Source organism: Xiphophorus couchianus, chromosome 6 (assembly GCF_001444195.1).
Source record: "Xiphophorus couchianus chromosome 6, X_couchianus-1.0, whole genome shotgun sequence".
In the NCBI taxonomy this organism is placed as follows: domain Eukaryota; kingdom Metazoa; phylum Chordata; class Actinopteri; order Cyprinodontiformes; family Poeciliidae; genus Xiphophorus; species Xiphophorus couchianus.
Window position 1 is genome coordinate 20,027,706 of NC_040233.1, and position 24,979 is coordinate 20,052,684.

Below are 24,979 nucleotides of genomic sequence, written 5' to 3' on the forward strand. Positions count from 1 at the left end.
GATCGAGAAGCCTTTTTGAATTGCTGGAACTCGTTTGTATACAGAGACGTTTAGTTACTAAAAAACAAAACAGAGAAGTTCAAGGATGCTGACATCTTGTGAGGTTTGTTTTGATTAAAGTTAGATGTTTCTTAGCATTACAGTTTTCAATTGCACTGACTATAAGCCCAGGTGTTTTTGTTATTAATTCTGTTATGTAAATGTCACCAACATTTTAAGGAACATTTTTGTGCTGTAAATAAAAAAAAAATCTTCATCTTCTTTGATGGCTAATAACTAACCTGTGAGAACAACAACCGTTTTGGTACCGGCTTTAATGTCATTAGATCCTCCCTGTACTTGTTAAGCTCATAAGATCTTTAAAATAAACAAGATAAATGAAACAACAGTTTTATGAAGATGTAAATCTGCTGTTAATTTCAACAGGCTTCATGATCATGCAGAATCATGATCAGCTCATAGGAACTGTAGATAGACAAGCTTACTGCCTTCTGGAAAACACCATTTTGTCACAGTGCAACCTAAAAAAAAAACCAATGGATTTTATCTGGACTTTATAAACTAAAAGATGTAGTGCATAGCTTTTAAGTAGAAGAAAATTGAGATATTTTCATTTTTCACAACTAAAAATGTCAAAGATGCATTTTGTTCAGATCACTTCACTCTGATACCTATAAATAAAACCAATCTTTAGTAAACATAGTCCACCTGTATTTAATTGAACATGCATTCTGCAAAGGCTTCATAACCAAACAAACTGTCTGGTGTAGATAACACCTTGAACTCCTAACTGTGAAACATGGTGTGGCTGCATCATGCTGTGGGAATGCTTTTTTTCCCAACAGGAACAAAAAAACATGTCGAGGAAGAAACTTTACTGAGTTGGAGTTTTACCTTCCAGCGGGACAGCAATCCTAAACATACAAGCAGAGAAACGGCTTAGATCAAAGTCTCCTTTTGTGGCAGAAGAAGCCAATCCACATAAATCCAATGGAAAACATGCTGTGAAACTTTAAATTGTTGTTGGCAGACTCTCCATCTCATCTAAGTAAGTTTGAGCTTTGACAAAGAATACGATTTCAGTCTGTAGATGTGCAAAGCTGGTAGAAATGTAACTTGGATGCCAGTTCCTTTAGATGTTTATTTGCAAACCATATTAAAATGCATACATTTTCTACACTTCACAGTTACCGTGTTCTTTGTGTTGGTCTATCAAATAAAACACCTCACATAATGTTGCATGACACTGCACTGTTGAGCTGAGAGTCTTCAATAAATAACCAATGTGTGATTAAAATCTGAAACAAACAGGGAGCCTTCTCCTGCAGCAATTACAGTGGAATATTCTGCATTGTAATTATAGTACATCCACCTATGTCTACTTTATGAATACGTGATTACGATGTACAAAATGTATGCAAAGTGCATGTAAAAATACAGCACCCTCTCCCTGCTTATATTAGGCCAGAGGCCAGGTACATCCTGAATAGACTGACGGTAGAATGCAGGGCATATGAGGTTCATTAATACCATGCATTATTCATTTAATCACAGCTATATTACCCATGCAAAAAAAGTCTGTCCGCACTGGCAGGCACAGGAGCACACACACCTGGAGCGGCCATGTGCATCCAACCCTCTGAACAACTCCCCCTTCCTGAAAGGGTGACAACCTGAATGCTCATTTCACTCACAAAACAAGCAGATTAAGGCTGCAGTCAGCAAGCACGCTACAATACAGGCAGCAATCTCACTGACTATCAACATAACATCTGTGTTCACAGGAAACGAAAGCGTGTGGGTTTTCTGTGTTGGATAAAGCGCTGCTAGTGTTGATGCAAGATTTGCATCATTGCTTGTTTTTCTTGTGACAAAAGAAAAAAAAAGCCTCCTGAATAACTGAAAGCAAACAAAAAATAGTTTTGGCATGTTAAAATAATAATACTAGACTTAATGGCAGAGCTCAGGCTCTTCAATCCGGAGATTATTATCAGAATTTGAAGAAAATCCAACATGAACAAACGTAAAACGTGGTTAATTAACTTTTCATCTTTTTTCTAAAACTTAAAAATTGAACAACAAAACAAAAATGTGAAAACGTAAACTTGAGCGACCTTAAATTCACTAATTAGAAACAACAACTCACATATCTGGTTGCGACGCCTGCCTTTGTACATGGTCATGTCGATGCGAATAAAACCCCGACGCTTCTGCGTTGCAGCCGAACCGCTTTCTCTGTCTGCGGACTGTCTGCTGGCGGCGGAACACCAGAACCTCCAGACCCCCAGCAGAGCCGCTGCGGACCGAACCATCTGACCGCCTGCTCCGGGGGGGAGCCGGGGAGGCGGAGCGCTCAATGCAGCAGCCCAAAATTAATCTAAAACCGCCTTTTACTCTTCCTGGTTGGCTGAAGAACCGAATAAAATGTTTTTTTATTGTTCTGTTATAGTTGTACAGGTTGTACAAGAACCTTAAATTCACTAATTAGATACAGAAAGAAAGAATTAAAGATAGATAGAAGGAAAGCGAGCAAGCAAGAAAGAAGTATATTTGTATTTCAAATAAAAAAGATTAGTTAGTTAGTTAGTTAGTTAGTTAGTTAGTTTGTTTGTTTGTTTGTAGAAATAATCATAAAGATCATCTCAAATCAGATTTCTAACAGGGTGACCAACCTCAATCTCAAAATCCAACATGGCTGCTTTACTGCAGTCATAAACTGCATCTTTCACACTTGTTAGATCCCTATTTTTGAACTTTTTTTTCTTTTCTTTTTTTTTTTTTTTGTAGTTCAAATGCATAGACATAAATTTAAAAAGCTGTTGGATCTCAGGTTATTCCCAGGTCAAAGTTCTGAAGCCCCTGAAACAGTATTGTCCGCTTCTTTATGGGTGCTTGATTTTATGTGTGTAAATTCCATCTGTAGCTCTATTGCAGCATGATGACATGCTGCAGTAACTACCATGTTTACATATAAGCACCATTTTATGCTAATATTTACTTTAAAACATTTTCTTGAAGGCATTTTTTTCACAAGCTGGCATTATTTAAGTGATTACTCACCCTTTGTGTACGTGCAAAATGCTTTCAACACAGCTTTCACACTCACATCCAATGAGACTTTGTGCCCCTCATTCTTCCTCTGGCTGAAAAAGACTTCTACTTTAATGTTGATTTCTCCATTGTTTCCCTTAAATAACCTTACAGTCCTGATAAATGACTTGTTAGAGAATTTAATTTTTTTGCCTGTACAATTTGCTTTAGTGTTAGCCATCAAGGCAAAAATGTCTTAGGAAATGCACTAAGTTCTTCTACTTTTCTATTATGGTGGATTTGAAACAACTTTAGGTGCATACCACCACCTACTGTACACAAGTGTGTAGCACTATTACTTTACATCCATTAAAGTCTATTATTGCATTGAGTTCCCCCACCTCTGCCATTATAATACTATTAGTTTGTCTGAGATTTGCTCTATTTCCGCAAGTGGGTGGAGCCGGCGTCATGCTAACACCTTGTGTAAGTCAGGAGATGCATATCTTCACAAACATGTTAAGCCTTTCCTGTTATTATATTTTCTTTTAAGTACTTAAAATAATTGTAATCTTTTTTTTTTAATTACATTTAAGTCCAAATGTATTCTACTTTTGACGGTTTATTTTTGAGTTATTTCTTTATCGTTTTATTCATTTTTTTCCCTTTGGTTTTACCTGCACTAAATTATTTACTATGGCACAAATTACATGAAGTAGTTGATCAAAGACTTCTTTTCCAAAACAGGAGAGATAGTTAAATATGCGTATAATAAAATAATTAATTTAAATTAGTTAGATTATATATAGAGGCATAACCAATAAATTGGAATATATCAGACTGAAAGTACCTTTTGAAATTAACAGCCCTTAAACAATTATCTAGCGTACATTTCGTTATGCCTGCATTTCTGTTTTAAAAATGTTTTTTGTATCGGCCTGACAATGTTCTAACCTTAAATGTTGTGTTTTCATTAACTCTAAGCGTAAAATCATCATAACTAATAGAAACGAGGCTTGAAAACATCAGTATGTGTATAATTCATCTATACGAAGTGATGGAGTTACTGAAATTAATGAACCTTTACATATTATTGTAATTTATTGAATGTGCACATCTGGCTGCCTAATTAAAAGAGCTGGTTCCTCTTCACCTGAGTTTCACCAGTAGCGGTCATATTTCAGACAGTCTTTCAGGCAATGCCTTCTGAAACCTTCTAGTTTCAAAAGAGAAGCTTTCTTCTCCTGGTTTCAGAAAAGAAGAAAGCTTTCCTTATCAGATCAAACTCTTCTCTCTGTAACCCACGTGTGTCAGACTCAAGGCCCGCGGGCTAAATCCGACCCAACAGAAGTCTTTATGTGGCCCTCAAGGCTCTAGAAATATAACCTTCAAGCTAACAGTTGTGTGTTTAAATATTATTTTATCAGTCAAACAGCCAAAAGTCCATCGGTGTGAAAAGATGTTTAACATTATTTTATCTCAGAAGTTGTCATTTGGAGACAGCTATTTATTCATATTTTAACAGTTTATTGGCAGTTTTATCAATACAGTCTGATTCAAACATCAGGTTCTGCTTAGAGTTCCCCTCCAGTCCTCCACACAAGCCTCCCCCTGTCAGCCACTGGCTTTTCTCCAACACCCTTCAACAACATAAGGACCGGGAACATTCCCACAATCTCTCAAACTCTACCAGAGTTTCACCAGTTTAACTGTAAAAGTAAAACCTGTAATCTTTCATCGCACCAAAAAAATACTAACACTTTGGAATCCACAGGAACTTGCTTGAGAGACTCCATCCATCCATCCATCCATCCATTTTCTGTTCACCCTTTGTCCCTAATGGGGTCGGGAGGGGTGCTGGTGTCTATCTCCAGCTACGTTCCGGGCGAGAGGTGGGGTCACCCTGGACAGGTCGCCAGTCTGTCGCAGGGCAACACAGAGACATACAGGACAAACAACCATGCACACACACACACACTCACACCTAGGGAGAATTTAGAGAAACCAATTGACCTGACAGTCATGTTATTGGTCTGTGAGAGGAAGCCGGAGTACCTGGAGAGAACCCACGCATGCACAGGGAGAACATGCAAACTCCATGCAGAAAGATTCCCCGGCCGGGAATCGAACCCAGGACCTTCTTGCTGCAAGGCAAGGCAACAGTGCTACCAACTGCGCCACTGTGCAGCCCGCTTGAGAGACTCACTTTCTCTATATATAAATATACTTTGTCACCTTATGATGACTTAGAAAGTGTTCCTGAAAAGAACAATATCTGGGTTTCCCTCCTCAATCAGTTGTGACTCAATCTTGGATAACAAGACATCGATAATGTATGAGTGAATGAATGGATGAATAATTAAGGTGTTAGGATTCTCTCTCCTCCAACATTTTAACATGCATGCAGCTAATGATTGTCTAAACATAGCAAATCTAATAGAAACCATGGAGCTTCTGATTCTGAAACTATCCAGTGGATTTAACATATTTATGCAGAATTCTGTCTTCAAAGATCAACTCAGAGAAAAATATTTAAACACTGAACATGTCAAGCTTAAATTAATTTCAACAGGACTTGGAGTTAAAGTGACTTACATGCATTCTGACATGAATAATTTCATTTATTCAGACACTTACATAAAATGCTGATATTTTCTTTGCAGTTAGTGCTTTTTAAAAAGCAGTTTTCACTCTGCCTTTATGCACAGATGTCTTCATTATTTCAGGAGGAATGTAATTCTTTATGAAGGATGAAATGTTTTGCTCTCTGCAGTACTTCATCAGAGTGATGGTTTGATGATAGAAAGCAACAAACACACGCACAGAAAAGGAATAAATGAATGCATAAAGAGTAGAGATCTTTTCTGCAATAAACATGCGTTTGTTTTTCTTGTTGGCATTAAAAAAACAATTAAAGAAAGGAAATAAAAGTGGTGAAAAAATCTACATTACAAGAAAAGTGAAGGAGAAACAAAGTAAGCTTTTTATGCATTTGATTGAATGCGGACACTTCAAATGCAACCCAGCTACTTTGTAGGAAATAAAACCATGAGCTTCGTACAAAGATGAGCTATTCAGTATTCAATGTTCAACTCAGAAAATCCTTTTATTCATGACCTTTAAGCTTTCAGCAATATTCTCAAATCATCAGGCAGTTCATCTCTCTATAGCCACAGTCCTTCTATAAGCATTTTTTAATGTCTTTTAAAAATGATTGGCTTTGGACTGAAGAGACACATTAACAAAGAGGCAAAGCCATTCCAGCGGCTGCGGTGTTTGGACTCGATGGAAGATGGAGTCTTCTAATTGTGATATCTAATTACGGTAATATGGAGGTTACAGTTGCTGTGTTTCTGTCTGATGCTTTCAAAAGCCCACCGGCATATTCTTTCTTCTAAACACAAAAGAAGAGAAACTGAAAGAGAATGAAAGCTGAATATGACAAACACATGGCGTCAAGGCCGGACTCCTGGATCAAATGCAAATGCCATCAACAGTAAAGGTTCTTTCACAGATGCAGAAATTAAATGAGAAATCTGCAACTCTTCAACATATTTAGTCAAGGTTTATTTTAAAATTGTATATTTGGAAGCTTGTCTGTTATTATGCATTATTTAAACCTCTTTGGGAAGAAGTAAGGTCGCCTCTCATGCAGTGATCCATAAATTTTAAAAGTTGCACAGGTGCGCTTATAGCTCCCTCTAGTGTTCATACACGCAACACGCAAAACGATCCACCAAGTTTAGAATTGAAGCTGATCTTTATTTTACCATAAGATTTGTGAAAATGCCTTTACAAAGTAGGAAAAGTAAAATAAAGCGAGGTTCAGCTGTTTTGTTTTTAATGAAATTTAATGAAAACAAAATTCTGTTAAATTTATTTACTTGTTTTGATTCCGAACAGGTTACACCTCTACAGTGCTGCTGCACACATAAATAAAATCGAATGAAAGTATTTCCCGATTTTAAAAGAGAAAAAAAGTCACCATAAAAAAGTCCAGTAACAAACCATATATACATATTTTTACTTTTAATAGCTAAAATCTTCTTCAGCTTTAAAAAAAAAACTATTAAGATTTTTCTTCAGTGCATTTGTTATGCTATTCTATCAACTAAACTTTACAAAATCAGCATTCATATTAATCTAGAACATTCTAAATGTAAGAGAATTCTTGAGGAGGGATTGTGTGGTTTATCCAGATAATCTTGTGTTGTAATAATGTATTTTATTTTAATGCAAAAATGCAACAAAATACCATAAACAGCCTCAGTTTAGATCATTTCTTTAAGTAGTGATTTAATATACAATTTTGTGAAAAATATACAACTTCAATCCCCAAAATCCAGCTGACAGACCCTAGCCCTTACAATAACAGACTAAAATGGTAACAAGTGTCCTATTGGCTAAATTAAAGTACATCCAAAACATATTGTTTTACTGGGGATCAGTGGAGTATTTATCTGTGAAAGTGTGGTGAAAAAGTGAGTTGGCCATTTCCCACCCAGTGAAAAACATTGACTATTAAAAATTAAAAAGTGGTTGAAAGGTCTCAGTGTCTCCACAGTCAGATAATAGGCCTCGTATTTATTTAACTCTTAATGATTTGCATTAATACAGACACGATAAAAAGGGAATTTTCAGAATAAATATTATTGAAATTAATTATTTTTTCAAATTATTGAAAAAAAATCTTCAAAAGTAAATGAAAGAATAAAATATATAGTAATATGGTTTTGTGGTTTAGCATAAACCCAGTGAAACTCAGATGTGTATGCATCCTTCTTTCATGTCATGTTTTTATGATGTAAAAGATTAAATAATGATGAATCCTTTCTTAACTTTTTACACCTTTGATTTAGCTTAAACTGATTGCATTAGACTTAATATTTTGTTGTATTTACTCTTTGATCCATTGTTACCCTCTTGGATTTGCGTGTACCATAGATAATGGAGAATCTGATTTAGACGGTTTGAAATGTTAATTGTTTCAGCTTTAAACCCTTTACTTTACTGTCAGAAAGCTGAAGATGAAAAGAGATTTCTTTTTTCAAGAGCACTATGAATCAAAATCAACAAAAGCATGAGTTCATGTGAGAAAAATGTACGTTTTGGAATGACTTGGACCCAAATCTGAGATGAGATGTCCTCACAATGTTAAAGATTTGGAGAACAAGTCAAGAACTGGGATGCTGACTGCAGCGTTGAATGCTGATAATGAACCAAATTGTGCTTTAATGCTGTTTTACTTTCTGTGTTGATGTATTTACTGGGCTTATTAGGCCTTTTTAATGTATTCAATTTTAAAAAATGTATTTCTTTTTGGGTGGATTGCGCATGATAAATGTAAAATTATATACAGAAAAACACTGAGATTATTTATCATGCTCTCATTTCATCACATTAAAAACGTGGCATTTTTACACTATATTCCAGGATGATTTTAATTTCAGGTTAAAATTAGCTTTGTTTATTGTCATTAATGTATATTTAACTTTTTTATAATATGTAAGCCAAAAAAAGTCCAGTTGATATTTATTTACTTTTTACTAAGCTAATAACCTTCTCCAAATTCAATAGCAACCTTCTTCTGATCTGATTATGGAGAGTTTTTTTTTTTTAAGTTGCCCTCCTCTGTTATAAACACAAACTTTTTCCAGGATGATGTGCAGTACGTATCTTAACCACCGAGTGGCGCTCACACTCTACCAAAGAGATGACAAACACACACTATCTCTGACACCAGCTAACCCTAAAGCAGATAAAAATCAAACAGATGCTTGATTATAAAAACATTAGTGTGGTTATAGTGATAGATCAATGTCCAGACAGTAGCTGAAGAAGGAGGAACAAGATGGAGGAACGCCGGGTTGCTGAATCAGGGAGTCAAGTAGCTGCTGGGTGAGAACAGCCACCATCACTGTGAGTGAATGCTTCTTTTGTACCCAAAAGCCATTGCAATCCAGTCATTTTCGGAAAAGTTAAAGTGTGTAAAGACATCGTTGCAGCTTCAGTGTCTTTTAGCTTTTAAATCCACTCAAGCGCGGGGCACATAGGAACCTTAGAGGGCCGAGCGCGTTCAGGGCGTCACAGGTTTGACCTTCCTGTCACATGTCATGCCATCAAGCAGCCACAGCCCGCTCCCCGCCGCTTCTCGCTGGGTGTAATTCAAAAGTCCTGAAGAAAATATCAAGGAATCTCATAGGGTGCAGGTTGCGCACGCCGCTGGAGCCTAATCAGATATCAAGTTCATGTATAAAAGATAAGGCGAGGAGGGTTAAATTTCACCGAGGCAGCAGAATAAAAGCAGAAGAGATCATTTCCAGAGCATAGGGAGACATTACTGCAAGCAATATACCTCTGGCACTTACGGTGCATTGGTAATATGCTGGATTTATTGTGAGCGTTTGTGTCTGTGTGTTTACAAGGACTCTGTGGATGCACCATGCCACGTTAAGCAAAGGAATATTTGTCTTTGGCTGCTACAAGAAAACATTTGCTCACCCAAGAAATGTTGGATCATTTACTATATTTTCATTTTTCTCTGGACAAATACAAGCAAAGCTTTGTTCTAAGGACATATGGTTCGTCAGCATGTGTAACAATGAGGTTGGGGCTCTTTAAGTGCATGCAGATTGGGCATGTGAATTTATGCTGACATTAGAGTGATTATTTATCTGCGACTAGTTTTTCTTGCAGCTCATTAAGTGAAAGCCTGAGGAGGCTACACATTTTCTTTCAGGGGTCATTTTATAGCTCCACTCTCATTATATATTACTGAAATATTTATTTCCACTGGAGCAGAACCTCAACTGGCTTCATTTATGAGAAATGGTAGAAGTAGCAGCCAGAAAACTATCACATTAAGCTGCTACATAGGTTTAGCATTATCTAATAATTACTGTATGCTGTAAGTAACAAGTATTTTCAGGTGCATCGACTAACTTTGTATCTTAAATTAAATTGAAAAAAACCCCACAACTGTTTAGTCTAGTTTTCTGTGCAAATATCTTAGTACAAATGCAGTAAGACAAATTGAACTAACAAGTAATTTTTTAGGAAGACATAGGTGTTTATTTTATGTCAATAATCCCTTAACATTGATGAAATAACATTGGTTCCACTGTCAGATTATGTCATAACATGGAAAAATGTCTAGTTAAAAGTGAATAAGTACATTTCATTAATATTAAGAAATTATTTACTTATAATAAGCTCCTATATCTTGCAGGAAAGTTAATTTTTCTTATTTCAAGAGTACTAAGATATTTGCACAAGAAACTAGACAAAATATTTAGTGTTTTTGCAAAAATAGCTCCAGCTCAGTCAAAGTGGATTGAGGACATTAATGTTCACATCTGGTCAGATTTTCAATTGTATTCAGGCATGACCTTTGACTAGGCCATTCTAACTGCTGTACATCATAGTTCTGGCTTTATGTTTAAGATTGCTGTCAAACTGAACCTCCAGCATTGTGTAATTATAATTAAGCGCAGAATAATTCACACAACTTTTAGTCTGCATGTTTAAAAACCAGAAGTAACTTGGAGTATATTAATGTTCAAAAGTCCAGACTTGAATTCTGTAAGTGATGCTTTCAAGGGAGCTAAAAATTGATGTAATGTCAATGAGGATCTCCAGTCCAGAAGTTAATCACTAAAGATAAATGATCAAATACCAGAGAAATCCTGCAAAAGGCTGTTCAGCTGTTATGTAACAGGTTTCGCTGCTGTAATACCAATAAAGATTTTACCATTGATCATTGAGAATCATATGAATAATGTTCAAAATGCAATCTTTAATAATATATATAAAATCAGTCTTTTCTTTTGGATGTTTTATGACTCAAGTCCTATGAGAATCACACTTTGTGGATGAATGAAGTTTCAGTAAAACTCTAAATATTAGGTACCCTGACAGTGTGTGAACTTCGTGGCCATCCATTAAGTGAGGTCGATCAGATTCCTCAGTTTGGATCATGCTTCACTAGTTTGGAAATAGCGAGGCAGACGTGGGCCAGTTCTCAGATCCCCTGCTGCCATCGTAAACTTGATTGATTTTCGAAACGCTTGGGACTCATTTGCTGCTAGGAGGATCATTTGTCACCATCACCAGACAACTTCTCTGTCCTTATCTTTAAAGGTACCCTGGATGTCTTGCAGATTGAAATGGTTTCAGCTCTGACAGAAAATGCAAAAACGTTTCTAGAAAATGAAAAACTGAAAATTCTGCATTTAAATTAGTGGTAGGAACACAGATTGTGTGTCATAATAATGTCAGTCTAACTTTTTCCTTGCCGTCACTTGGTGCAATGGACTGTTTACTTGGGTCCACCTTTACATGCTTCAACCAGTTACAGTACCTTGCAAAAGTATTCACACCTCAAGAAGTTTCACATTTTCTCACATTGCCACCATAAACCTCAAATTAATTTGAGATTTATAAGACTGCATTGCAAAATCACAAAATCTTACCAAGTATTTTTGGTCTAGATTTAAATATCTTAAGACACTTGAAATGAGACAAAACTAACATACAAGTAACTTTGCAGCAAAATATAGAGGCTCGTTTTAAGTAAATAATTCCTTAATATTGGTTTTAAATCAAATCTGGAACTGAAATATGTACTGTGTCATTTAGAAAGCTTGTGGCAAACAGATAACAGGAACTCTAATGACTAATAATTAATTATGAAGCGAATCTAAAAAGTGTGGCATGCATCTCTCTTTAACCTGATACTCCAAACTAAAATCCAGTGCAACCATTAACTCATCAAAAAAGACATGATTTGTAAAGTGCAGCATTAATAGTTTTCCTCTCAACAGTTTCTCCCACCTAAGCTGTGGATTTCTGCAGCTCCTCCAGAGTTTCTGTAGGCCTTTTCACTGTTTCGCTGAATAATGTTCTCATTCTGCAGCATCAATTCAGATGGATAATAATGTCTTTGTAGGTTTTTAGTTGTGCCTACTCACACTGTTTGTGGTTATAATGTGACAAAATATGAAAAACCCTGCTGGGTAGGAATATATCTGCAAGAAGCTGTTGCTTAGTGTAGCGTAAAACACAGAGGGAAACTATTAGCCAGACTCTGTTTTATTTATAAAACCATGACCTTTTAATGCGCACTAATTAATACATTATATCTTATTCAGGTATTACAAACAGAGAAGTGAAGACAGCGATCCTCTTTTTGCTTATAGCTGTAAGACAAACTGAATCCCTTGAGGCACATCTGTTTCCCTGCTAACCTCACAGCTGCCCCTTTTAAGAAACTGAAACAGTTCATAGACACAACATTTCCATTAGCGGCCTTAAAACCAGCAACAGCAGACATATTTTTAAACCACCTTCACTGAACACGCTAGTTCCTGCCATTATTTATGCTATGCTTAGTGAATCACTTGCTGGCTCCAGCCCCAAACTAAAGAGTGTTGGCAAAAAAGCCCTGCTAAATGGCATATCGTTCCTTTCACGCCAGAGTTTGTTATGTACTGCACTTATTTGAATAAATAGTTTGAACATGGCGATGCTGCTTAATCAGGACCTGGAGACTCGGAGCCACTCATTTTAAAAGCTCCATTTGTTCGTAAAACTAACAGGAAGTCAGTCTGATGAAATGTAAGAAATCTTCCACCTGACTTAGAAAACCTCTTACTATTAGTAGTAAATACAACATAAGGATGAGGAAAGGGTTATGCAATGTTATTGTAATGCGTTTCACATATGTTGCAGCAAAAAAACCTGAAAATGGATAAGAATCTGAGCCATAATATTAAATTAAACTGAAAAAAAAAAGACCCAAAAGTTCTCAAATAAAAAAAATAAAATAATTATTCGATTGAAAGGTTGCAGGTAATTTTCCTCCGATATCCTTTTTTTCGTTTTTTTCATACCGGACTTCTTCAGATAGTAAAAGTACCAGCTGTTGACTATGATAATTCAGGTAATGCATCATTTTAATTATTTCATTTCTTAAAACGTCCTTCAAATTCTTAGCATACATTACAGGTTGGAAAGCCACCTTATCATTACCCTAATCTCCACACATTGTGGTATTATTATCATTATTTTCTAGGCACAGAGTGTGATCTTGTAGTATAATCAAGTAACTATGTTGCCTTCAATTGTGTTTAAAATGTTAGATATATCAAATATGAGAAATTTGACTTCAAAATTTGATGCCTTGAATTTGACCTCTGTCTCTTCAAGAAGTTTTCCGACACCTTCAACATGTCATCACAATAATCCGTCTACCACCATTATTAAGAGTGTTGGGCTAACAAATGGTTTGTATTGTGGAGATTAGGTATTTACTAAATGCTGTTGCTAGCCTGGAGTAGCAGGGTATCAGAGAGGGACGAGGGAGTTATCAAAGCAGCACTCCAGGTATGTTTTAGATGAGGAAATAACATTATGACATGAGAACTAGCTCAAAAAAGTTGAATACTCTCCCTTTAATTCTACTTATAGTCAGGAGAAACAAGTTAGTAAAATACAAAATCTATATCTTCCAGAGGCATGAATAATTTTGTACTTAACTCCATGAACACTCACTGGCCCCTTTATTAGGTAAGCTGTATACTATTGATTTGATATTGTTACACACTTGCTGCAGATTTATCAGCTGCACATCAACAATGCAAATCTCCTGTTCCAAGTCGCCCCAAAGTGCTCAGCTGGACTGAGATCTAGTAGATTACTGGAGTGCCGTGATCTCATTGTAATGCTCAGGAAACCAGGCTGAAGTGATTTAAGGTTTGTGATACAGTGCAGTATCCTGCTGGAAGCAGCCATTAGAGAACGGGTACACTGTGTTCATAAAGAGTTGGACGCGGTCAGCAACAAAAGTCAGTCAGTTTGTGGCATATAAACAACATTCAATTGGCACTAAAAGGCTCAAAGCAAAATTCCCTGCAGCATTGCACCACTACCAGCAGCCTGAGGCGTTAACACCAGGCAGAATGGATCCATGTTTGATTATTTTTATGATAAATTCTCATAATACCATATGAATGTTGCACCTTAAATTCAAAACAATCAAACAAGCAGCAGGATGAATCCATCTGTTCTCATCAGATTTTAACCAGTCTGTGAATTTTATAATTAGCTCACTGCTGTGACTTTTTACTTCTTAAGCTTGTCATTTCCCGTTACATTTAACATTTTAACAGATTGTATATAGTACAGCTTGCTTGTATAAATGGTTACTTTAGCTACTGTATTTCTTTCTGTCATCTCAGACTAGTCTGTAGATTCTCAGCTGATCTCTGACACCAAATACGCATTTTTGTCCACACAGCTGCAGCTCACTTGGTAAATGCTCTTTTTATCCATTATCTGTGCAACTGAGAAAATGATTTGGTTTAAAGCCTCCACAGATTATAAGAAACATCTGACATCCACAGCCATGCACCATTTAAAGCCACTTAATTTCTATTAGCACCACATTCTGATGCTGGGTTTGAACCTCAGCAATTTTTTTTTTTTTGTTTAACAAGAAATTAAATTGAATAAAGTTAGTGGTTAAATCTGTGATTCTGAAGTTTGTCATAATTAGTCATTACTGGGTTTTAAGCAGAAATTAGCACTAAAACTCATTTGGGTTATGGTTTCAATGAACTGTAGTCAACTATTATTTTTAAGAGGTTGAAATTTAATGTCGTATGATGCAAGAAGGTAATTGTCAGTTAAATATTGTTACATCCCAAGGCCTATTTTTATTAACATGTATTAATGTCTGTGTGCAGTGTTAGCATGATATGCAGTTTCACCACAGAAAAAGCAGCATGAAACTGGACAAAGTGAGGTTACAGACGTGACCCAGCGGCGCTTTTTTTAATTTTTAAAGAGGAAGCAGAAAAGACTTTTATTTTCCATGGATGACGCTGTGAACAAATCAATAAGTAATATGGGAAAGCTTTACGGGGATCTATCAAACTCCCATATGGATTACGCTGTGAATGCCCTCTCTCCCTCGCTTTCTTTTCATCTTCTCGCTTTTATGTGTTGCTTTTACCTTTAAGGATTTCATACCTTCACAGTAAATACGTCCAATTTTATGGAATGGTTTCTAAGATTTAACTGTCCATTTTAATATTGCCAAGCAAATATATTGCTTTCTTTATTTTTGTCATAAACAGTATGAGCCAGATCAAAATATTAAAACTCCGACTGGAGTGTTTGTTTGTCTTTCTGGGTTTGGGGGTTTCAATAATGAAGCTCGAAGATCTCATACTCGCAGAATACGAACTGAATCTTCAACTTTAAAGTTTTTTTTTTTTACGTATATATGAAATTTACTTTTCTTATTTGTATTGACTCCAGTTTTATGACTCTTGCCTCGCTTTTATTTAAACTCACATTTTATTGCGTTTGTATAAAATTTGATTTGTTATCTGTAATAAAGTTTTGAACAAAGCTGCTGAAAAAGATGCTCTCACAAGAACATGTAAAGAATGTACTACTGTTTGAAATGCTTTTTTAATTAGAGATATATGTTTAGTTGAAATAACGATCTATAAGTGCATATTTATTTGTGACATAGAAGCAGTAGATATTATTCACCCTCTTATTTCAGTTGTCACTAACAACAAAAGATTAAATTACTAATGACATGTAATGTCATTGTAGCATTATATTCAAATATTTTTATATATTTATATATGTACATACATATATTTAATTCAAAAGGTTTTATCTGAGACAAGTTAGCTAGTATAAAGTACTTATATACACTGAAGTGAACAGAAACTAAGTAAAATTAGCAGGGCCGGACTTAGAAGGATGTGGGCTATGTTTTTTTTTTCCAAAGGTTAATGTGTCCCCCGGCAAGTATCTCCTTGTTGTTCCCCAAAAGATGTATTATAACTTTTTTATATCCATAAATATCACTAAATATTAATAAAACTCACCTGATATGAAAGAAAAAGGAAAGAAAAATATTTGGTGCTGCCCAAACAATTGAGCCCCTGGCCTACTGCATTTCTTTTGTTTCCGTTTCTAAAGAATATTAGTTTAAACTGCGGGTAATTTTCACATCTCATGTCGAACTATCAATCAGCAAGTTGATGTAAGCAGTACATAAAGCAGCCTTTTGGCAGCGCTTAGATTCACAAACTGAAACAGATATGTTCTTACCTAGAGACTGTCCAGCGATGACTCTGCTGTTCTCCCCGGCCACAGCCGCCCGGGCGTTCCTCTCGCTGGCGTACTGAACAAAGGCGTAGCCCTTGTGAACGGAGCACCCCACTATCTTCCCGTATTTAGCGAAGATGGCCTCGATGTCGGCCTTGGTGACGACGGCCGTGTTGAGGTTGCCGATGAAGACGCGGGAGTTGAGGGAGCGTGGGTCATTCTTGTTGGTCACGTTGCTGGTCTGGGTCTTCCCAGTCATCCTAGTCCTGGAGCTCTGCCTGCTGGGAGATACATGTGAGCGAGCCGCTTAGAGACACAGCAGAGATCAGACTCAGAAAGACCAATAGCAGGATGTAAACATTGGACAGACCTGTAATAACTACTAGACCTGTCAACATAACTAACTTTCCTTCATGATAAAACACCCTGAAGTTAGTGCAATAAACAATAATGTTGTTTTGAGACAATTTAAAAGTAATGTAATGGTAATGGCACAATAATGCAAGTACACCCTCTCAGGGATTAATAAATGTTCATTTTTAGCAAATATTTAATACTATAACAAGAAGACATTTTGTTACAGTGGTGCTTTTGTTAAAATGTGCTTCGTAATGTTGTTTGCTTCTCTTATCAAATGAATGCATTCAAAGAAGAAAAAAAACTAACAAATATGCAAGAATGACCTTGGGAGTCATAGAGGAAGTTGTAGAAACCTACATGTACAGCTGCTGTAATCTCTCCTGTACTCTGTGTAAACTTCCTGTTTGTCCTCAGAGAACTGTGAAACTTTTGTTTTATTGTGGCGGTTCAAATTTTTAGTTTAAATTTCTCTTTATAGTTATAGAGAAACTCAGTCAGAGCTTCTCTAGATACTTCAAGATACAAGAGAAGTCTTTCCACCTCTCATCCAAAAGGTTTTTCAGCTCTTACTATTCGCTTGGACGTATTAGGCTTATTAAGCTGTAATCAGAAACAATCAACCCGATATAATATCAAACTAATGGGCCAATTAAAACATCTTTTTTAGTAGGAATGACAATGATGTACCACACATCATTTGTGGTGTAAGTAGCAGATACTCTAAATATATGCATAATAAATTAGTCATATCTGTGTGAGGTATTACTCTGATTCCTTTTACAGAATGTTTGAGACAAACATCTCCTTCCACATGTGCAGGCCTAAACACATGACCATTCACCTAATAATTTCCCTGCTGGGATGAATAAAGTAATTCTTCTTCACCTAGTTACGTGACACTGATAGAGTTAAGAAGAGACAACATACTCTATTACTTTAATTACGTTGGATGGCCAAAGCAACACTTTTAGAGCTGACCAGCAGTGACTGTTGCCAGGGGTGACAATGAGGTGTGGTGGACAATGTGGTAAGTAATTTGTTTTGTGAAATATCTCAGTAACAAAGCACGTTGCTCTGCATCTCAGCCGTTTTGTTGCTTGTGCCAGTTTTTTTTTTCTTTTTTTCTTGTAACTGCGCTCATGTCTGTGCAGAAGGCGACAGTTTGCTGTCGGCGGGAGGTGAGGGGAACTCTGACTTGGAGGCAACTGTGATTCAGACGTGTGGGTCTGATGAGCCTTTCTGTGCATGTGAACTGTTTTCACGTGTTTGAAAATAGCTCAGCACACCGATATCACAACAATGTTCTCACTTATTTTCATTCTTCCTCTTTCTGAGTCCTCTTCTCTTTTCAGTGCTCATTTTTACGTCCTTTCGGATTATGTCAAGACATGAAGAAGAACCTTACTGTAACCACTATTTCTTCCCAGCAACGCACCAAAGCAGAAATACAGCTGATCTAATCAAAGAAAGGAGCACAGAGAATATATTAATGTAAAACAATAAACTGCTTACTATGGTTGTCATGGTAAGCAGTTTATGCTGTGCTACCCAAACAGATTTTTTTATCTGCCTAAAATCTTGAAAAAATATAACTAAATATTTAACAAAAAAACTAATATAATTGTCTGTTCTTTAATATTTAGACATTTTGATTACTTGGATTATAAGGTATATTATTTCCAGATGCAGAACAAAGTTAGATACTATAAGGCCTTAAGCTGTTTCCAGGCAGCCAGTCAACCCATCCGTCTGCCGCTGTTTTTGACCTGCTGGACAAATATAAACTTAATAAGGAGAGCATGATGACGATGATGATGATGATATAAACTGAGGAAATAGCTTAAAACTCGGCTAATACATCTGTCTGAGCTACTCTGAAGACTGCAGACACAGGACACCTTATAGAAAAAAAATTGTTCCATCAAATAACAAGAAATGTCCAAAAGCGCCACTACAAAATACATGTAAAACTCAACAGATAAGAATATCATTCAAAAGTTGATTTCAGTCATTTATTTCAAAAAGTGAAATATATTTATTCATGCTACAGAGATTGTTATGAGGTTGAAAACAGAAAAGTTACATGAGCGTCATTATGGCATAAACAAAGAGAAGACTGCGGAGAGAGCAGTCAGTGACAAGGAGAGTAAACCACCGAAAGGTCGCTGCTCAAGAAACTCTGACATTCACAGTGTGCTGTATGAAAGCAGCATAAATGTAAAGTTGTGGGGAAAGAAAAACTGTGCTAGTAAACAGTCTATTTCACATCCTTCTGAAATAGAAACATCATAAATGTTTTACCTGGTCTATGGAGAAAACAGACTGTTATTGCTAAAAACAGAATTTTTGTCTTTCACTCACCTTAACCAGAACTAACAGACATTATCAAGTAAAATCATCACTCTGTAATACATTTCAATTGTGAATCTATATAATATAAAAGTTTCACTTTTTGAATTAAATTACTGTTATAAAGGAACTTGTTAATGATATTCTAATTTCCGGAAATGCACATTGTTTTTGAGCTGAAAAACTACTTTTGAAGATTTTTTTTTTCACTTATTGTTTAGACACATAATCTCTGGTGTAGCATCAGGATACAATGTTCCCGTCTTATGTTGTTAGTTTCAGAGGAAAACCTGCTGGAGTATCCGACACACTACAACATGCTGTAGCCGGATTTGCCTTCATGTTGACACACTGTGTGACACTAAAGGTTCCTGACCGAGTGTTTGGATCCGAGGGGTTAGAGATGAAAAAGGACTGGATGTAGCATCTTATATGAGTCCTGAAGCAGTCTGTTTGTCACACCAGCAGTCCTTCGTGAGCTTTTCACACCCTCTGAGGACTGCACCCTCTCCTCTCGTCATGCCTCGGTCCCCCGGGGACGATCATCGAGTGTCACCACAGGAATGTGGCACATGAAGATGAAAGCAGAAACTCTGAGGATAGTCGCTTCTTGGAATTCCCTGTTGGTCGTAGTCTTTGTGTTTTTGTTTGGCTCTGAGTATGAGGACACTTTTATAATGAGGCTTGTGTACAACCAGACATCTGGCAACCACTGGATTTAGGAAAGAAAGCATCAAAAAGCCGCTGCCAAATGGATGCACTTCCTCTATGAAACCAGGAGTTTTGGAAATGTGCTGGTCCGGAGAATGCAGGTGTGTCACTTTACACAATGCCAAGACATGAACAAGAACTTTACTGTAACCACTATTTCTTCCCAGCAATGCACCAAAACAGAAACACAGCTGATCTAATCAAAGAAAAGAAAACAATCTATTAACAAAATCTAAACCAACTCAAACAACCCAAGATCCTGACAGCAGTAACACCACAAAAAACCAAATTAGCAAAAAGGTCAAGTCCTAATTGAATCCCTGATTATGTTTTAAGCAAAAAACTAATTATTTAAACTCCTGTTTGAGATCCAATGAAAACACCCCAGTCAAAATCAAGGATTAAGTAAATTTATTGTTGGGGAAAACAACATAAAGTGAGATTTTCTATTTTATCGTTAAGCTGGATAAAGGTTCTCAGTTGCCATAAATTTCTAAAAAGATTCAAAGATCTCTTGCTTGTTCATTTACTTAAAGAACATATAAGGACCAATCTAAATGCTATAAGTCCAAAGCTTATGAGGCGCCATCAACAGAGCATGTAGAAAAGGAGTTTATAGTCAAAATTATATGAAAGTATTTTCTAAAAATACGTCTCCACATTGTTTCTTCTGAAGATGAAGGAGAAAGCGTGCAGAATCGTATTTACCTTCAGCGTCATCTTACACACACATTGACACACTCTCTCCGCAGTCTCCTCCGGGGCTCCATTCACGTCACAATTTTCCCCATCCTACCTCTTCTTTACCTCCATCCTTTGCCTCCACCCACACATAATCCACCCTAAATCCCCGCACTGCTCTTTAAAAAAAGCAAAAATCTCTTATTTCAAGGCCTTAAAAGGAAGATAATTTAACTCTACTGATAATCTCATAATACAGCAATGCTGTTATTAAGTTTTCAGAAGTTAATTGCCTTAATTAGCAGCAGAGGAGAGCGAGGAAACCTGCATTTAAAAGGGTTACCAGTCAATCCAATCAAACCTCCACTGCATTCGCTCTGTCTCTGTCTCTGAACAGCCTCAGCATCCCGTCCCACCCTCTAAGTGACTGATGGATGAGAAGTGAACTGAATGTGCATGAGGGAGGCCATTAGATGGTAGACGGCAGATTAAGCAGGCAAGAAAAAGGTTTAAGTAGATCTAATGGGAGATAATATAAGTTTCCCCCCATTCAGATGTGTGCAGAGCCACGCTACAAGGCAGAGTGAAAACACTGGTTTTTATTCATTAAATACGATTTACAATGTGCTTGAAAGTGATGTCATCCAATGGCTGCTGGCTTATATATCTTTGTGTTGCTTTGTGGTTTTTTAATCCTTGAAACAATTGATGTTTCACAAAGTTAAACTTCAGTGAACCATCAGGATTTCATGTAAAAGACTAAAGATCATAATGTTAAATAAAAGGAAACATATGAAAAGTGTGGTGTGCATGTGTTCAGCCTCCTCTACTTTGATTGCCCTAAATTAATTAAAGGGAAAGTTAATATTCTTGAGAAGTCATCCAATTAGTAAACATAGCATGGATGAACCAAATGTTGTTTTTAAGGGTTAATGTGCTAACACACTACACTGCAAGAACACAAAATAAATATCTTTGGTTTTGTTTCTAATGCAAATAATTTAATAGTACATTTAAATTGTCTATTTGTATAAACAGTATATTTCATAAAACACTGGAAATAAATCCCTATTCTCTTGCAGTGTTTCTCTGACATCCACCTTCACTTGGAGATGGGAACTGTGACTGCAGCCATCTCTCCAAGATGAAAGTTTCTAAGTAGAAAGAGCGTATCAATTTTTAAACATGGCTACTCTCTTCATTGTAGGCTGCTGTGCTTTTCTTTAATTTTTTAAACAACACAACGTGCACATATATCCCCTGGTGTATCGTGTGCCGTCATGTCATATAAATAATTATGGTGGCTCGCCAAGATATAACCTGACAGGTTTGGCTCAGAGAGAATTATTTAGGGAAGCAGCTATGTCTGAATGGTGCCAGCTCAGGTGGAGAATATGTCCATAAGAACAATATAAGTACTCAACTTAACAAATTTGGCTTTTTTCAATGAGTTTCCAAAAGAAGGGCATGAGATGTTCTTGTCACAACTGTCTGGGTAACACAGCTGAGACCAAAATCAAACTGGTCTTTATCCAAGCTTTATGGTGGAAAACCAAGACAATATGTCACCCTTACCACACAATCCTCACCAGTCAAGTCAAGTCTATTTGTATTTCAGAAACGAGGCAGTTCAGTGCTTTACATGATAATCAAACAATTAAACATGTCATTGGCGGTTTTATGTTGTTTCTCCAGCAAGGGAAAAGATCAGAATTCATGGGAAGATGGATGGTGTAAATCCAGACCAATACTGAAAGAAACCCGACTGGACGCAGTGAAAGACATGAAACTGAGGCAGAGGTTGACCTCTAAATTAAATTTATAATCTGTGGCAAGACTTTATTATGTTTGGTAATATGGCTGAATAACATAATGGTTTCAATATTGATAACTGTTGATTAATTTTTTGCTTTAAATATCTGATATGCTACCAAAGTGATGAAGTGACATTTACTGCTTTTTTACTTGATAGTTTTGATGTTTATTTTTAAGCAGCTATGAGGCATGTTTGTGAAATCTGAAACTGCTGCTGCGGCAATAACTCACCAACTTGCTAGGTAACTGAAAGTTACTCAACAAGTTGTTGCTAGGTAACCAAAGAGTGAGTGAGTTAGTTGAGCCACCAATCTTGCTTTAGCTGGGTGGCAGAGGTAGAGTGACTAAAGTCTTTCCTCTGCCTACATCCCCCAGAATGCAGTGTGGTTTTGGAGCAGAGTTCAGTGAAATTATAGGATATTCTGACATATTTTCTACTGATATCAATCACGTCTTTTCTGTCTCCATAAATTTTGTTATTGCTGCATTGCCTAGACCTAGTTAAAAGACAGACATCCTCTAATCTGTGTCTGAACTTGGAGAAGAAAAAGGGGAAACTCTCAGTCTCAGCACATACAAAGCTTGTACCCCAAAAGACTTGCTGCTGTAATTGCACCATAGGGTGTTTGCATAAAGTGTTGACTCTTGTGGGTTCTAAAGAAATACTCAACACACTTCAGCACACACACACACACACAACTTTATGTTGCTCTATCCTGTAAAATCCCAATTAAATAAATTTCGGTTTGTGGCTGCAATGTGACAAAATGGAAAAACATTACGGGTGTGAATACTTTTGCAATGCTCTATAGTTGGTGGGAGCACAAAGTGTGGAAAAAAAATATGCTGTTAAAGACAGAAAGAAATCGTTATGCAGCCAATTTCACACACATCTTCTGTTCCTAGCATCAGTTTGAAAGCAGACGTTACGTTTTTCCATCTGCTGGTTCTGTTCTTTAAAGTGAAACCTTTAAAATCTATAACAACCATGCATGACTACCATCCAGGGTACCTTTAAAGAAAAGGACAGAGAGGCTGTCTGGTGATGGTGACAAATGATCCTTGTTGCAGCAAATAAGTCCCAAGACTCCAGAAAATCAATCAAGTGTATGACAGGAGCGAGTGAACAGAGAACTGAGCCACATCTGCCTCACTGTTCATTCATAACATTACAAAACTACTCAGTCTGATCCAAACCTTAAGCATCTCATCAACATCACTGACTAGATGGTCGTGAAGTTTATACACACAGTCAGGGTACCTGGTCCTTGATATTTTTGGGTAATAAATGAACGTGTTTGTTCCAGACATTTAGCTGCTCAGGAAGAATCTGAGCTATCCCTTCCTCCTCCACATGCAGCCATTATGCTTCTTTATTCCCCTGCCAACACGTGTGCTCACCGTTTTCTGTTCATTTACCTCTAGGATTGTGTGCATTGCTTCAGAAAATGATCAAAATGAAGCAATTTTACCTAATCAGAAGAGTCTCAAGTTATTAAAGATAAATATAACAGGCTTTTGTGAAATTACATTAGAAAATAATATGCTAGCCATTTTTCCCATCTTCTATTAGAGTGAACATACTTTCAATATATTTAAATAGAACCTATTATGCTTTGAACAGGTTAGGATAGCTCTACAGGCTATACAAAACATGTTCTTTTTTTTTTGCACAAAATCATTCTCAGTCTCAGATAATGAGATTTTATTTTACTCAGTTCTGCCTATTTGGAGTTCCTTTCAGAAAGAGTTGTTTTAGGGACTCTGGTCACTTTAAAGACAATAAAGCTCCAACCCCATGTCAACCCTCTCGCTTTATGCGTGTGAAAATGGCTGCAAACAGATGTGGAACTGTTCAGCAATACAGGTTTAACCGTGAGTCAGACCCAGAAGCAGAGGAAGTGGAGCCTCCTTCACAAACATCAAGAATGGAGCAAGTGGTTTCTGAATGGAAAGTTAACAACAAAACACTTTCCAGCAGCCATTGTACAGCAGTAAAACCAGTTGATCGAACCTGCTCAAGCTTCACTTGCTGATTTTTGATGTTATTTTCAGAAGGTTTTTAAATCAACTCGTTTTCTAGTCACCAAAATACTTAAGTTATTGGGAAAACAACACAATCCTGGATGTTTCTTTAAATGCCGAGGTTGTTTCAAGAAACAGTAGATACCAAAATGGAAGCACGGAAATGTGTAAAAAGTAAATTTTGCATTATAAGTCCCCCTTAAAATGTTTCCAAGATGTGAAAGTCAGAAAATCAAAATCAGAAATGAAAGTGTAGACAAAGGGAAAAGCGAAAGAAATGGCATGTAAAGCATAGTTTATCCTAAAGTAACTGAATCTGGGTTTTTGGTTTCTAAAAAGCACCGCACAGTGAACACTGCGAAAAGGTAATAAACTTTTAAAAGCAAGTAATCCCCCAACATAAAAAGGTATAATTTTAGCTTTCCTGAACAAACCAGAGTCTTTTTACTGAGCAGAGAAAGCCAGTGTAGAAATCTGTATATGTATAGGAGATGAAATTACTTTCAACAGAGCAGGGGTCTCATGCATAAAAGAGTGCGCAGTTTTCATAGTAAAACTTGGCGTATGTAAAATTTTAGACAAAAAAAAAATCGGATGCATAAAGCCGTGCACACGCACGTGGCCGCGCACCTTTTCTTTCACACACTACGCCAGCGAAAAAGTCTGCGTATATTTACGCAAACTTTGACGCAAAGTTCATTTTTATACATGCCAACTTGTGAGTAAAATATGGCGCCGCACATTTTTTGTGCGCACGCACGCTTTATGCATGAGGCCCCAGATCATTATATCCTCCGAGGTTACTTTGCTGCCTGTGATAGACGATCAAGAAACCAATGAAAATCAGATATATTGACAGTAGTGTACAAAAAAACCA

General features: G+C 36.7%; 1 protein-coding gene across 5 annotated transcripts in view; it reads right to left on the minus strand.

The window, feature by feature from the left end:
- The window catches only part of LOC114146990 (RNA-binding Raly-like protein), a 65,446-nt gene that overhangs the window by 21,076 nt on the left and 19,391 nt on the right, over positions 1 to 24,979 (minus strand). For 3 of the 5 annotated variants that reach the window (XM_028021494.1, XM_028021490.1, XM_028021493.1), the window contains exon 2: positions 16,165 to 16,442. In XM_028021494.1, coding sequence (XP_027877295.1) covers positions 16,165 to 16,420 — 256 coding nt within the window. In that variant the 5' untranslated portion in view covers positions 16,421 to 16,442. Of the gene's footprint in view, positions 1 to 2,146; positions 2,313 to 16,164; positions 16,443 to 24,979 lie in introns of those variants that run through there. The other 2 variants (XM_028021491.1, XM_028021495.1) reach the window with 2 other exon arrangements.